General features: G+C 49.1%; 1 protein-coding gene across 1 annotated transcript in view; it reads left to right on the top strand.

The window, feature by feature from the left end:
* The window catches only part of slc6a4b (solute carrier family 6 member 4b), a 57,159-nt gene that overhangs the window by 8,706 nt on the left and 32,125 nt on the right, over positions 1 to 16,328 (top strand). Inside the window, exons 4-6 of the mRNA XM_038817945.1 lie at positions 1,241 to 1,379; positions 2,807 to 2,941; positions 15,840 to 15,943. Of these exons, the coding sequence (XP_038673873.1) occupies positions 1,241 to 1,379; positions 2,807 to 2,941; positions 15,840 to 15,943 (378 nt within the window). The remainder of the gene's footprint in view (positions 1 to 1,240; positions 1,380 to 2,806; positions 2,942 to 15,839; positions 15,944 to 16,328) is intronic.

The raw sequence follows: 16,328 nt of genomic DNA, 5'->3' as shown, positions 1-16,328 counted from the left end.
ATGTATGTCATTGAGCTAGACCTCTGAAGTGATACCAATAAGGTAAATCAGAGTTGCAAATTTGATACATAAAATACTCACTGCCTATAACGGGTAATATTTTTTTCACTTACGAGAAGTCCAAGAAGTTACTTCCGGGTGCTCCAGTTACCTCCCACATCCAAAGATGTATAAATTCCGGTGGAATGGCCACGTTAAGAATTGCCCATTGAAAGGTGTGCAGGTTAAGTGGGGTTACAGATTTATGCGGGTGAGACGGAGGTGTGGTGCTCTTTCGGAGGGTCGGTGCAGAGTCGATGGGTCGAATGGGTGGGGATTCTATGGTTCTTCGTAAGTCAAACTCTTAGGAACTACTTGATGCGACCATCAATTCACTTGAGACATGAGTAGAAGTAAACCGTGGCTTTAATCAACTTAGAACAGTGCCTGCCTGCGACTGAACTAATACTGAGAACCGCCTGCAGGTCGACTGCTCTTTATACCTCCCTTCAAGGGGAGAAGCCATGGGCGGAGCCCATACATGCCCCAACATGTTCCCCTATGGATAATGCCATACAATGGCCCATAGGGGAAGCCCACAAGGGCAACAGCATAGCACAGATACAAATATACAAATACAACTGCGACAGCACAGATACAATACACTGGTGGACTATTAGTATAATACATTCACCACACTACTCACATTTATATTGTATTTCATAACATCTTCAGGATATCGCAACTGCTTCACTTGTAATGAAAAATGATCTTATGATAACTACATGGTTAGATGTCTTCAGTACATCCAAAAGCACTTTACAACCAATTCATTATTTATTGAATCGTGTTCACTGCTATCACTAGGCAAATATGGGAGCCAAATGTAACAAGGCATCGCCCACAAATGGCAAATGATTGGTTAGAAAACCAATTTTTCGCAATGTTGGCTGGGGGGAAATTGTTGGCCAGGATACCTTTCAAATATCACCATGGGACCTTTCAGAGTTATCTGAGCAGTTAGATGGTTAACCATCTCACTTAGAGGACAGTACCAGTGAGAAAGCACCGATCATTCGTGTTGCTTAAAGTTCCAACCCAGATACGCAGTAACTTCAGAAGCAGGACTTGTTACCACTACTGCCTTAGTCAGGAACCGCTGCCAAACTGACAACGACAAATGAATTAGTTTTGAAATGTAGTAACTATTGTTCTATAGAAATAAGTGGTGGTGTTCTTTATGTTTTCATCTTGCTTTCAGACGGAACGTTCTGGAGATTCATAAGTCCAAAGGGCTGCATTATGTGGGCGTGATCCGATGGCAGCTTCTCCTGTGCCTCTTTGTCATATTTACCGTTGTCTACTTCAGCCTCTGGAAGGGAGTTAAAACATCTGGAAAGGTTTGTTTGATGAGATAGCTTTTGTTACAATGAAATTTTACTCAAACGCGGTGAATGAATCAATCTCTTTGGCAGTATTTTTGGGGCAGCCACAAAGGTGCGTCACAAGGATGATATAATTCGCTGCTCGTTCTCAGTGAGTCAAGGAGGAATCTGGAGCCAGTCTTTCCTGAACATAAGTTTGTTCACAAAACCCAGAGAACATGGCCACAGGCACAGGCACAGACTCCCCTTTCCTTTCCCTCACACAGATGGAAACTGGTTTCTATACATATGTAAGAATAATGCCTTAACCTTTCCCCAATTAATAACAGCTGGCCTCACTTACAATTAGAGCATGCACTCCATTGTAACAGGATTGCAATATCAACAGAGAGGCAAATGGTCGCACGGTGGCGCAGTGGGTTAGTCCTGCTGCCTCATGGTGCCAAGGTCCCAGGTTCGATCCCGGCCCTGGGTCACTGTCCGTGTGGAGTTTGCACATTCTCCCCATGTCTGCATTGGTTTCGCCTCCACAACCCAAAGATGTGCAGGGTAGGCGGAATTCCCCCTTAATTAGAAAAAATGAATCAGGTACTCTACATTTTTTTTAAATTAAAAAAAAAGGACAGGCAAATGTTACAGAAAGTGGTCAAAGAGAGAGCCATGTCAAAGCAGTGTTTTATAGAGTTACAGAGGAACATATTGCAGAAAGGATTTGTGTTATATTGCAGAAAGGATTGCATTACAGACAGTGTTTTATTAGAAAAAAGTGTGCTATAGAGAGGGCTGGATTTTCCATTTGGGGTTGGAATGTTGATGTTGAGATCAAATGCAGGCCCTGAGCCCACACCATGGCCACCCAACATGAGTTTTGGCCAGAGGGCGCACACCACCCAGTTGAGGATGGTGGGCAGTGTCCCAAGCCTGGAGAGCCATTAGAAGGCTCTCCAGCAATGGTGCCTTAGCAGCTCCATTGTCTGAGCTGAAAGCTGCTGATGACTCCAGAGCGAGAGAGAGAGTGGGCAGAATGGAACCCATCCACTGGATAGTCAGCAATGGCAACTGTGGCCAGACGGCCATTATGGGTGCTGGGTGGGGAAGAGGGGACCCCTAGTGGGATAAAGCACTGTCTCCCACTCCAATTTCCCACCTGGAAGCCGCCTCCTCTCAACTGGCTGCGTTTGAGCCGCAGTATGGGGCCCATCTGCGACTGGTGAATAGGCCCTTCGATGACCTCAATTGGCTAGCTATCTAACCCTTGCAGTTCCATCCTGACCCGGCCTTCTTAAAAGTAGCTCAGGGACTAGTGGGGTGTGGATGGTGCTTAAAATCTAGCACCCCTGCCCTATCCACATTGGCCTGTGAAAACCCTGTCCATTTCATTACAGAGAAAGGTGCATTCCAGAAAAGTTTCCATTAAAAAAAATATCTTGCATCCGTTGCAGATAGTCTGGGTGACGGCCACACTGCCATACTTGGTGCTATTCATTCTTTTGATAAGAGGAGCCACCTTACCTGGAGCATGGCGAGGCGTGGTCTTTTACCTCAAACCAAACTGGAAGAAGCTTCTGGACACAGACGTGAGTACACATAATGAACGAAACGGAAAAGTTCTGAATTACTAAAATAATTATTTTGAGGTCGAGGGTTATTGTGAGAAGTTGGCTGATCTCACACTGCAGTTTTAACACTTTACTGTACTCCATCTATGCAGACATCCTATTTCTGGATTACCATTGAGGTACGCAGTTTGAGGTTCAACTACAAAAGCAAAGACCAGCTGAAATAACATCCCACTTTAAATTCCAACAGATGTATCAAAAATGGCGACGAACTTGCCAGTCATGACCAGGAAGAGCTAAAGATGTGATAAAACGTATTTCTAAATTCTGCAATCTCCATTATTTCCCCAGAGACAGTTCCACCTTTCGATTTTCATCTCTTTCATGTACTTGAGTGAATGAAAGGGTTGATGGAGACAGGACTGCTGAGTCTTCACCAAACACTTATAGATAAAAAGGCAAGCATAGCCTATATATAAAAAAGACCCCCACCACCCTCTGGGAGCATCCAAATAGTCTTAAAATAATTTCAGGACTTTTACCTCCTCTTGATTATCTCAAAGTCCATTCCCTGAGTTGATCCCGCTGCGTATGAAAAAAGTCCTGATGTCAGCCACACGTTTACCTGCTACATGTTTGTACCTGAATTCTCATGTCCTACTCTAATAATTTAACTACACTGTTTACAATCTTATCCTTTCCAGACTGAAAAATGCTAATGTAGCCAGTATTTCCTCATAACTCAAATCTCAAACAATCAGCCTCTCAGCATTTCTTTGGTCCAGTGAATGAACATCCTTCTGTCTCAGCCATCAGCATTAAACACAGCGATCAAGATCAACCATGACTTCCTTTCACTTGTATTCTACAGTTTGGGCTCTTTATTTGCTGCCTACATTCGATCTACTCAGGTCCTTGGGTGTCCTTCAACATCATCCTTAGTTACTTTTACACACTCATGGAATATGCATGTCATCCTTTTTTTCCTTTAATAATAATAATCTTTATTATTGTCACAAGTAGGCTTACATTAACACTGCAATGAAGTTACTGTGAAAATGCCCTAGTCACCATACTCGGGTGCCCGTTCGGGTACATTGAGGGCAAATTCAGAATGTCCAATTCACCTAACAAGCACATCTTCTGGGACTTATGGGAGGAAACCGGAGCACCCGGAGGAAACCCGCGCAGACACGGGGAGAACGTGCAGAGTCCACACAGACAGTGACCCAAGCCGGGAATCGAACCCGGGACCTTGGCGCTGTGAAGCAACAGTGCTAACCACTGTGCTACCATGCCGCCTCGCACACCTGTGCATTAAGCATTACTGCCATTGCTTTGCTCTCACATTTATGTTTCCCAAGTTATTCTCCAGTTTCTGTGCCTCCTGTGGTTCGATGTACTAGGCAGGAATTTCAGAGGAAGATGGAGCAATCAACGCAGTGATAATTCACTGCAGGAGAGGGAGAGTCTGTAGGTCACAGCATTCATGGCACGAGAAATAAAGCTAAAAAGTAATAATAACCATAGTGGTACTGACACATTAGGGAAAGAAAGCATCGAGAAATATGACAATGAAAAGAAAGGCTGGAAACTAGAGTTGAGAGAATGAGCTTTCCTTGTATTCAGTGTATCCAGTCTCTGCTACTGTACTGCAATAAATTGCAACACTCGTGCCCTTGCCTTACATTCCATTAAGAGTGGTACTCTCTTCATCAAATAAGTTTACATACATGTTTTATACAGCTAGGGATCAAATCAAAACAGATCATAATTGCTCCCAATGCCAATTAAAAAAAAAAATCCATGTCTCTTTGAGGTCTACTTTCTCACAGGATGAAAAACTTGTTAAATGAAGATCAATAATGCCCTCTCCTCCAGTTTATGTGGGGTCACCGCAATGTTCACTTCTTCATTTGAATCATAATTTTGGTGGACTTGGCACTTCAGTCAAGGCCACTTGCCCTCGCCAGTTATCCGGGCTGGGAGGGTGGGGGTGGGGACTAGTACAGATACACACAGGCTTGCGTGTACCATTGGCTGGGTTCTTTCATTGCTAACTGGTCCTGGAGTGCGAACCCAGGCCCTCACAGCTCAGAGGGCAGAGAGCCACCCACCTGAGCCACTCCAGCAGCTCGAACACAAGTTTGAATCTACTTAACTTACTGCCTGGTGTTAAAATGGTTTCCAACTTTGCTACAACAAAGAGGCGAGCTGGCATTATTACCATTGGAAAAAAAATTATGAAAACTTAATTTGGTGAATATTTCTAGGGGCAGCACGGTAGCACAAGGGGCAGCACGGTAGCACAAGTGGATAGCATTGTGGCTTCACAGCGCCAGGGTCCCAGGTTCGATTCCCAGCTGGGTCACTGTCTGTGCGGAGTCTGCACGTTCTCCCCGTGTCTGAGTGGGTTTCCTCCGGGGGCTCCGGTTTCCTCCCACAGTCCAAAGACATGCAGGTTAGGTGGATTGGCCATGATAAATTGCCCTTAGTGACCAAAAAGGTTAGATGGGGTTATTGGGTTACGGGGATAGGGTGGAAGTGAGGGCTTAAGTGGGTCGGTGCAGACTCGATGGGCCGAATGGCCTCCTTCTGCACTGTATGTTCTATGTTCTAAAAAAGGTCATTTACGAAATATTGACCGGCAAAGTCTTCAGGTCCTCAATACACTTTACAAAATGAACCACCTTTCTTCAATAATAATAAATTCTTCAATGTTGCTATTAATTTCTTTTTACAAATATTTATATTTTTTGATTGAATTAAGTGAAATCTAATTGCACAATCTGGCCTAGACTGTAACATCGGTTTACATGAATCATTTTTTCAATAGCGCTCTGGCTCCCACATTCATTTATGTGCCTCATCCTTGCAGACAGCTGGCCTCTTTCATTCATTAACCATGACCTTAGTTACAGACATTTACTCATCCCCGGGTGGACGGGAGCTCTTAAAGCTAAATGAGTTTATTATTCCATTGGAACAAGAGCGAGAAACCCTTGCAAATGCAAATCAGAAACTGAAACACACATCTGGTTGATGCAAACCCTTTGTTCAAGGCCTTCTTGCTGCGTGCTGGCTGTTTTAATACCAGATATGCTTGCTGTAATTAAATATTGCAACTCGAGAACAGTCCTTCTTCTGGCACTACAAATTAGGCGGGCATTTAAAACAAAGTGTCCCCTCACCAGCTTTTCTCTTGAAGTCTAATCCTCTGTCTTTTATCATAAACACGTGAATATCCAGCACTATATGGCCTTTCACCTAGATTTGTCAATAAAAACATTTTAAAAAATTATTTGATCTCAACTGCTGTCCGTCTGGATCTTCAATCCGGCAAACGCATGCCATACTCCCTGGTGGAATAGTATTGAACTTCTAAAGGTCTGGCTGACCACTAGACAGAGCTTCAGCGACCAAGTTGCAAGTTGAGTTGCAACAACCTGGCAGAGTTGCCGCTTTGTTTCCTGAACAGTCAGCATGTGTGTCATTGGCGAAATCAGGCAGCGCTACTGCTCCCCAAACGCTGTAAAGTCTGATTTGGCTGTGAGCAGGATGAGACTCGACTGTGACGCCTTCCGCAGCTGAATAGCCTGCCAGCAATCCAGGGCGACGTCTGAAGAATGCTTATGGAGTCATACACCTTTAGGGCGCAGGTTGGGTGGGAGAGACCTCTAGTGAGAGGGTTTCCTTTCTTTGCTATTTCCAGTGAAATAATCAAAGCATTTTGCCACTTGTTTATCACTTTGCTGGAAACTGTAATCAGGGGAAATCTTCCCTTTCTATCTGCGCCTGAACGAGAGGGAACATTTTTTGTCAAGTTGATACTACATATAAGCAGCACAGTTAGATTTTCCTCACAGCTACTCACTTTGTTGCAAATACATGGCTTAACAATTATGCCAAGAAGCAGGGTTCAGAGAACACCCAGGCTGACAGTGGAACTTCAAAGGATTTTGTTGGCATTATTTATTAATTTAAAAATGTTGCTTAGTTTTTTGCACCTCCTTCTCTGATGGAGTAGCAATGCCGAGCCGGGGAGGCACCTTCCACACATTTATCTGTATGTCCATGACTATAGGCAAAGATGTTAAAGGTAACGTGGATCGCCTTTCCCAGTTTGTACGGAGACCTTGGGCGGGATTCTCTGGGGGGGGGGGGTGAATCCCGCCCCGCCATTCCGACGCCGGCTGCCGAATTCTCCGGCGCCGGTTTTACGACGGAGGCGCGCATTATGCCATGCCGGACGGGGGCTGTTGGCAGTGGCCCCCTCTCCCGGCAATTCTCCGGGCCCCGATGGGCTGAGCGGCCGCCCATTTTCAGCCAGTCCCACAGGCTTGAAATGGACATGGTCCATCCCGGCAGGACCTGGCTTGAAGGGTGGTTAGCGGAGTCCTGGGGGGGGGGGGGGGGGGGGGGGTGGGGGGATACGGCCCCGGGGGTGCCCCACAGTGGCCTGGCCCACGATCGGGGCCCACAGATCTGTGGGCGGGCATGTGCTGTGGGGGCACTCTTTCCCTCCGCACCGGCCTCTGTAGGGCTCCGCCATGGCCGGCATGGAGAAGAAACCCCCTGTGCATGCGCAGGAAACACACCGGCGGTTCTGCGCATGCGCCAACTCGCGCCGTCCCAGGGCGGCCCTTCGCCGCCGGTTGACGCGCCGGCACCGGCCCAGCCCCCGGAGTGTGGAGGATTCCGCAGCTTCCGGGCAGCCCGATGCCGGAGTGGATTGCGCTGCTCTTGGCGCTGGCACCGGGCCGTCCCACCAATTGCGGGAGAATCCCGGCCCTTCATCCTCACAGTCTGCAGCACACAGGTTTCATAACTCAACTGACCGGGGGCGAAGCTGAGTGTGATCTCTTCACCCAGCCGGCCCCACGGGGAAGGGGCATAGAACATAGAATTTGCAGTGCAGAAGGAGGCCATTCAGACCATCAAGTCAGTACTAGCCCTCTGAAAAGAGCACCCCATTTAAGTCCCAAACCTCCACCCTATCCCCAGAACCCCACCTAATCTTTTTTGGACACTTCGGGTTAACTTAGCATGGCCAATCCACCTAACCTGCACATCTTTGGATTGTGGGAGGAAACCGCAGCACCCGGAGGAAACCCACGCGGACACGGGGAGAACGTGCGGACTCCGCACAGACAGTGACTCAAGCCAGGAATCAAACATGGGCCTCTCGCTCTGTGAAGCAACCGTGCTAACCACTGTGCCGCCGTGCTGCCCCGATGATTTAAACAAGGCAGTGTGGATATATAGAAACATACATACAAAGTAGAAGCAGGAGGAGGCCATTCAGCCCTTTGAGCCTGCTCTGCCATTCATTATGATCATGGCTGATCATCAAATTTAATACCCTGATCCCACCTTCCCCCTCATATCCCTTGATCCCTTTAGCCCCAAGAGCTAGATGTAATTCCTTCTTGAAATTACACAATGTTTTCATCTCAACAACTTTCTGTGGTAGTGAATTCCACTGATTCACCACTCGCTGGGTGAAACAATTTCTCCTCACCTCAGTCCCTTATCCTCAAACTAGATCTGGATTTCCCCAACTTTGGGAATTTTCTTTCTGAATCCACCCGGTCTAATCCTGTTAGAATTTTATGTTACTATGAGATACCCTCTCACTCTTCTAAACTCCAATGGATATAATCTTAACCAATTTAGTTTCTCCCCATATGACAGTCCCGCCACCCCAGGAATCAGCCCGGTAAACCTTTGCCACACTCCCTCCATAGCAAAAACATCCTTCCTCAGAGAAGACACCAAAACTGCACACAATACTCCAGGTGTGACCTCACCAATGCCTGATACAATTGTAGTAAAACATCCTTATTCCTATATTCAAATCCTCTTGCTATGAGGGCCAACATATCATTTGCCTTCTTTACTGCCTGCTAACCTGTGTGCTTACTTTCAGCGACTGATGCACAACGACACCAAGGTCTCGCTGAGTATCCACCTCTCTCAATTTACACCCATTCAAATAATAATTTGCCTCCCTATTTTTGCCACCAAAGTGGATTACCTCACATTTATCTACATTATACTGCATCTGCCATACATATGCCCATCCACTCAGCTTGTCCAAATCCCACTGAAGCATCCTCCTCAAAGCTCACCCTCCCACCCAACTTTATATCATTTGCAAATTTGGAAATACTACACTTAGTTCCCTTGTCTAAATCATTAATATATGATGTGAACAGTTGGGATCCTAGCACAGATCTCTGGGTACCCCACTAGTCACTGCCTACAATCAGAAAAAGACCCAATTATTCCAATGTTTTGCTTCCTGTCTTCTAACCAGCTTTATAATCCTCTGAAGACACTAACCACAATCCAATGTGCTTTAACTTTACATAGTAATCTAAGCTAGCTTCCTTTCTACCTCTGCATTTTTTACTTGATTTAAAATGGGACTACCATGTGATGCTCCATTCAGCAGTTTAGCTTAAACCCAAGTAATAAGAACATAAGAACATGAGAACTAGGAGCAGGAGTAGGCCATCTGGCCCTTCGAGCCTGCTCCGCCATTCAATGAGATCATGGCTGATCTTTTGTGGACTCAGCTCCACTTTCCCGACTGAACACCATAACCCTTTATTCCTTTATTCTTGAAAAAACTATCTATCTTTATCTTGAAAACATTTAATGAAGGAGCCTCAACTGCTTCACTGGGCAAGGAATTCCATAGATTCACAACCCTTTGGGTGAAGAAGTTCCTCCTAAACTCAGTCCTAAATCTACTTCCCCTTATTTTGAGGCTATGCCCCCTAGTTCTGCTTTCACCCGCCAGTGGAAACAACCTGCCCGCATCTATCCTATCTATTCCCTTCATAATTTGATATGTTTCTATAAGATCCTCCCTCATCCTTCTAAACTCCAACGAATACAGTCCCAGTCTACTCAACCTCTCCTCATAATCCAACCCCTTCAGCTCTGGGATTAACCTAGTGAATCTCCTCTGCACACCCTCCAGCGCCAGTACGTCCTTTCAAAGGTAAGGAGACGACTTCCGGTTGCGGCTATGCCTGAGTAGGTCGCACGTTCGGCAGCTCCCACCAAAAACGGACTTTTGGGCCCATTTAAGGAGCCCCAGCGGCACTTGGTTGATGATTCCCGGTGTGGGAAGACGACAGTAAGGTCCCCCCAGCACTGTGTGGAGTGGACCAGGAGCGGTGCGGTCAAAAAAGGGGCATTAGAGAAGAGAGGAGAACGGGTGCGAAAAAGCAAGATGGCGGCGGGCGGAGACCAGGCAGCGTGGGCTCAATGGTCGCGGGAGCAGCAAGAGTTTCTGAGAAGCTGCTTTGCGGAATTGAAGGCGGAGATGTTGGCCCATATAAAGGCGTCGATAGAAAGGCTGGTAGAGACCCAGAGGATGCAGGGCACAGCGATTAAAGAGGTGCAGCAGAAGGCCTCTGATAATGAGGACGAGATCCTGGGCCTGGCAGTGAAGGTGGAGGCGCACAAGGCGCTCCATAAAAAGTGGCAGGAGAAATTTGAGGATCTGGAGAACAGGTCGAGAAGGAAGAATTTGCGGATTCTGGGTCTCCCTGAAGGTACAGAGGGGTCGGATGCTGGGGCGTATGTAGCCACGATGCTGAGCACGCTGATGGGAGCGGGAGCCTTCCCGAGGCCCTTGGAGCTGGATGGGGCGCACAGAGTCCTGGCGAGGAGACCGAGGCCCAACGAGCCGCCGAGAGCTGCGGTGGTCAGGTTTCACCATTACACCGACAGGGAGTGCGTCTTGAGATGGGCGAAGAAGGAGCGGAGCAGCAGGTGGGAGAATGCTGAAATTCGCATCTACCAGGGCTGGAGTGCAGAGCTGGCCAAGAAGAGGGCAGGATTCAATCGGGCCAAGGCGGTTCTCCACGGAAAGGAGGTGAAGTTCGGGTTGTTGCAGCCAGCGCGACTGTGGGTCACATATCAAGACCGTCACCACTATTTTAATACGCCGGACAAGGCGTGGACCTTTATCAAAAATGAGAAGCTGGACTCAAATGAGTGGTCTGTAGCATGTTTTGGGGGGATGTTGTGGAGTGGGAGAGGGTGATGTTTGTTTCTTTTTTTTCTGTGCGGGCGCTGATCTGGGAGGGGTTGTTCCCCACGTTCGGTGGGGTTAGAAGGGGCCGGGAAACCTGGGTCTCTGGGGATGGGGGTGAGGTTGTAGGAGAATTGAGCTGTGCCACAGAGGGCGGGGTCAGCCCGGACTGGGAGCGTGGGTTTTCTTTTCTAGCGGAAAGAGAGGGGGCGGGGCCAGACGCAGGGAGGCGGTATTGGACTGGAGTCCACATTGATTTGCAGGGGGTGTGGGGGGGGGGGACTTGGGTTTTAGGAGGGAATTCTGCGGGGATCGGTGGTAGAGGCGGGAGCGGCCGGGGTCAGTACGAGTCAGCTGACTTACGGGAGTGCAATGGGGGCAGTAGGGGGGTCAAGCAATTGCTTGGCCGGAGGAGTGGGGGGTTGGGGTGGTGTACTGGGTTGCTGCTGTATTGACCGAGGGGGAGCTGGAGATAATAGGGAGAGTCGGGGCGGGGAGCCTCCATCTGGGGGGCTGGAAGGAGCGGGAGACGTGTGCACCTGGCTGGCCTAAAAAAGGAGATGGCTAGTCGGCAGGTGGGGGGGGGGGGGGCTGGTAGTCTCCCGATCTGGCTGATCATGTGGAATGTGAGAGGCCTAAATGGGCCGGTCAAGAGAGCCCGGGTATTTGCGCACTTAAAGGGACTGAAGGCAGACGGAGCCATGCTACAGGCAACGCACCTGAAAGTTACGGATCAGAACAGGTTGAGGAAGGGATGGGTGGGGCAGGTCTTTCACTCCGGGTTGGATGCAAAGAACAGGGAGGTAGCAATCTTGGTGAGCAAGCGGGTGACTTTCAAGGCGGTGGGCATTGTGGCGGTTAAAGGGGGCCGTTACGTGATGGTGAGTGGTAGGCTGCAGGGGGCCCGGTTGGTGAATGTATATGCCCCAAATTGGGATGATACAGGGTTCATGAAGCGGATGCTAAGTCGGATCTTGGATTTGGAGGTGGGGAACCTAATTATGGGGGGGGATTTCAACACGGTACTGGACCCGGCATTGGATCGGTCTAGGTCAAGGCCGGGTAAGAGGCCGGCTGCGGCCAAGGTCCTGAGGGGGGTTTATGGATCAGATGGGGGGGAGTGGATCCGTGGAGGTTTGCTAGGCCAAGGGTGAGGGAGTTCTCCTTCTATTCCCATGTGCACAAGGTCTATTCATGGATAGACTTTTTCGTGGTGAGCAGGCTGCTGATCCCAAGAGTGGAGGGGACGGAGTATTTGGCCATTGCGATTTTGGATCACGCTCCGCACTGGGTGGAGCTGGAGTTGGGAGAAGAGAGGGGCCAACTTGTTGACGACGGGGAAAGCTGAGGCCCAGTGGGGGAAGGTACAAGGAGCAGCGTATGAATATACGTATGGCAGCACGGTAGCATTGTGGATAGCACAATCGCTTCACAGCTCCAGGGTCCCAGGTTCGATTCCGGTTTGGGTCACTGTCTGTGCGGAGTCTGCACATCCTCCCCGTGTGTGCGTGGGTTTCCTCCGGGTGCTCCGGTTTCCTCCCACAGTCCAAAGATGTGCAGGTTAGGTGGATTGGCCATGATAAATTGCCCTTAGTGTCCAAAATTGCCCTTAGTGTTGGGTGGGGTTACTGGGTTATGGGGATAGGGTGGGTAGGGTGCTCTTTCCAAGAGCCGGTGCAGACTCGATGGGCCGAATGGCCTCCTTCTGCACTGTAAATTCTATGATTAAAAAAAAATATGGGGACAAGGCGAGTCGGATGCTGGCGCATCAGCTGAGGAAGAAGGAGGCGGTGGCTAGGGAAATTGGGGGAATCAGGGACAAGGGAAGGAATACGGTGCGGAGCCCAGTCAGAATAAATGAGGTCTTTTATGAGAACTTGTACAAATCAGTACCCCTGGATGGTGGGGTGGGGGAGGGGGGGATGCGGCGGTTCCTGGATCAATTGAGGTTTCCGAGGGTGGAGATGGAGTAGGTAGAGGGCTCGGGGGCCCCAATTGGGATGGAGGAGCTGGTTAATGGGCAAGGGTGGGCAAGGCCCCGGGACCGGATGGGTTCCCGATTGAATTTTATAGGACGTTTTCGGAACTGTTGGCTCCGTTGCTGTTGAGAACTTTTAACGAGGCGAGAGAAAAAGGAAGTCTTCCCCCGACGATGTCGCGAGCTCTGATCGCGCTTATTCTGAAGCGGGACAAAGACCCGCTGCAGTGTGGCTCGTATAGGCCGATTTCACTCCTTAATGTGGATGCCAAGTTGTTGGCGAAGGTCCTGGCCACTAGGATTGAGGATTATGTCCCGGGAGTGATACATGAGAATCAGACGGGGTTTGTGAAGGGCAGGCTGTTGAATGCAAATGTGCGGAGGCTTCTGAATGTGATTATGATGCCCTCTGAGGGGGGGATGCAGAGGTGGCGGCGGCTAAGGATGCGGAGAAGGCCTTTGACCGGGTGGAGTGGGAGTATCTGTGGGAGGTGCTGGGAAGGTTTGGGTTTAGGGAGGGGTTTATAGGGTGGGTTACATTGTTGTACCAGGCCCCGGTGGCGAGTGTATCGACGAACCGGTTGAGGTCAGAGTACTTTAGACTGTACCGTGGAACGAGGCAGGGATGCCCTCTTTCCCCCCCTGCTGTTTGCCTTGGCGATCGAGCCATTGGCCATGACGCTGAGGGAATCCAGAAGCTGGAAGGGTTTGGTTCGGTGAGGGGGCACCGCGTCTCACTATATGCGGATGATTTGCTTTTGTATATTACGGACCCGGTAAAGGGGATGGAGGAGGTTATGCAGATCCTCAGGAAGTTTGGAGACTTCTCGGGGTATAAGCTTAATGTTGGGAAGAGTGAGCTCTTTGTGGTGCATGCACGGGGCCAGGAAGAGAGGCTGGAGGAGCTGCCGCTCAAGATGGTGGAGAGGGGTTTTCGGTATTTGGGTATTCAGATGGAAAAGAGTTGGGGGGTCTTGCATAAGCTCCATCTGGCACGGTTGGTGGACCAGACGGAGGAGGACTTTAGGAGGTGGGACATGCTCCCACTCTCCCTAGCGGGCAGGGTGCAGTCTGTCAAGATGATGGTCCTCCCTAGGTTCTTGTTCGTGTTTCAGTGCCTGCCCATTCTTATCCCTAAGGCCTTTTTCAAGCGAGTGAGCAAGAGTATCACGGGATTTCTGTGGGCCAATAAGACCCCGAGGGTTAAAAGACTGTCCTTGGAGCGCAGTTGGGATGGGGGGGGGGGGGGCATGGAAAAGGCTAGAGGCTGCGTTTTGTGTAGGAACTCGCCTGGGGGCACTGGTGATGGCACCGTTGCTGCTTCCGCCAATGCGGTATACCACGAGCCCAGTGGTGACGGCGATGCTGAAGATTTGGGGGAAATGGAGGCGGCACAGGGGGGGGACGGGGGCTGCAGTTTGGTCCCCGATACGGAATAACCATAGGTTTTCCCCGGGCAGGGTAGATGGTGGGTTCCGAAGCTGGCATCGGGTGGGAATTAGAAGGCTGGGGGATCTATTCATTGACGGGACTTTTGCCAGTTAAAAGGCACTGGAGGAGAAATTCGGGTTACCCCCGGGAAATACCTTCAGGTACATGCAGGTTCAGGCGTTTGTTAGGAAGCAGGTAGGAGAATTTCCATTGCTGCCTGCCCGAAGGATACAGGACAGGGTGATTTCGGGTGTGTGGGTCGGAGAGGGTAAGATCTCGGAGATATACCAGGAGCTGCAGGAGGCGGAGGAGGCCTCAGTGGAGGAGTTGAAGGGCAAATGGGAGGAGGAGCTGGGTGAGGAGCTGGATGAGGGCCTGTGGGCTGACGCCCTGGGCAGGGTCAATTCCTCCTCATCTTGCGCCAGGCTCAGCCTGATCCAGTTTAAAGTGTTACACAGGGCGCATATGACAGGGGCGAGGATGAGTAATTGTTTTGGGGTGGAGGACAGATGTGTGAGGTGTTCGGGAAGCCCAGCTAACCACGCCCATATGTTCTGGGCGTGCCCGGCTCTTGCGGAGTTCTGGAAGGGCTTTGCAAAGGTCATGTCCAAGGTCTTGGACACTCGGGTAAAACCGAGTTGGGGATTGCGTTATTGGAGGATCCGGGAGTGCAGGAGTCGAAAGAGGCCGGAGTTCTGGCCTTTGCCTCCTTGGTAGCCCGGAGAAGGCTCTTGTTATTGTGGAGGGACGCGAAGCCCCCAAGTGTGGAGGCTTGGATCAATGACATGGCGGGGCTTCTTAGGTTGGAGAAGATAAAGTTTGCCTTGCGAGGGTCCTTGCAGGGGTTCTCCGGGCGGTGGCAACCGTTCCTTGACTTTCTCGCGGAACTTTAGGTGGAGGTCAACAGCAGCAGCAACTCAGGGAGTGGGGGGGGGGGGGGGGGGCTGATTTCTTTCCCTTTTTGAAAGGGGCGCTTGCCCTATTTTGTTTTGCGTTGGGTGTTAGTTTGTTTAAACTGTTTATCATTTAGAGGGTTAAGTTGTTCTGTATGGTTGGCACGTTGCCCTTTTCTCTTTGTATTATTTTCCTTTTCGGAGTGTTCTGTAAAACGTTTTGAAAAACTTTGAATAAATACATTTTAAAAGAAAAGGTAAGGAGACCAAAACTGAACACAATACTCCAAGCAAGTAAGAAATGCAAGCTGAAGTAACAAGAAGTCCGACTTCTGTGGCTGGAATCAAGTGCTCATTGGTAATGACATCCTGCAAATAGAAATTTCCAAAAGGACATACATAGTCCATCCACTAGGTAAAACTTTAACAAGCCATTCAGCTGGTTAGACTTTAGGATGCTAATGCCATGTTTTTATTAAACAAATTCCTCCAATGTTAAAGGTATGATGGATATCATTTGATCTGCACAGGTCATTTCTGACCATTTGCTCTTTCCTTTAGGTGTGGGTGGATGCAGCTACACAGATTTTTTTCTCCATGGGCCCTGGATTTGGAGTTATCATGGCTTTAGCGAGTTACAACCAATTCAATAACAACTGCTACCGGTAAGACAAAATAAATAGTGTCCAACATTTAAAAAATCGTATTAATATACTTCTCGGGTTGCATAGTGAGTATGTAAATGATCCTGTTCCAAACAGGTCAGAAAGGTTTCAGGTTCAAAGAACAAAGAAGGAACAAAGAACAATACAGCACAGGAACAGGCCCTTCGGCCCTCCAAGCCTGCACCAACCATGGTACCTGCCTAGACTAAAACTGTATGCACTTACGGAGTGCGTATCCTTCAATTCCTACCCTATTCATATATTTGTCTAGATGCACCTTGCTACCGTACCTTTTCTCACCACCTCCCCAGGCAAACGTTCCATATATACACCACCTCCTGTGTAAAAAACGTGCCACGCACATCTGTTCTAAACTTTCCTACCC

The sequence above is a fragment of the Scyliorhinus canicula genome, chromosome 1, assembly GCF_902713615.1.
Source record: "Scyliorhinus canicula chromosome 1, sScyCan1.1, whole genome shotgun sequence".
Lineage (NCBI taxonomy): Eukaryota > Metazoa > Chordata > Chondrichthyes > Carcharhiniformes > Scyliorhinidae > Scyliorhinus > Scyliorhinus canicula.
This window is presented reverse-complemented; position numbering and strand designations above follow the sequence as displayed.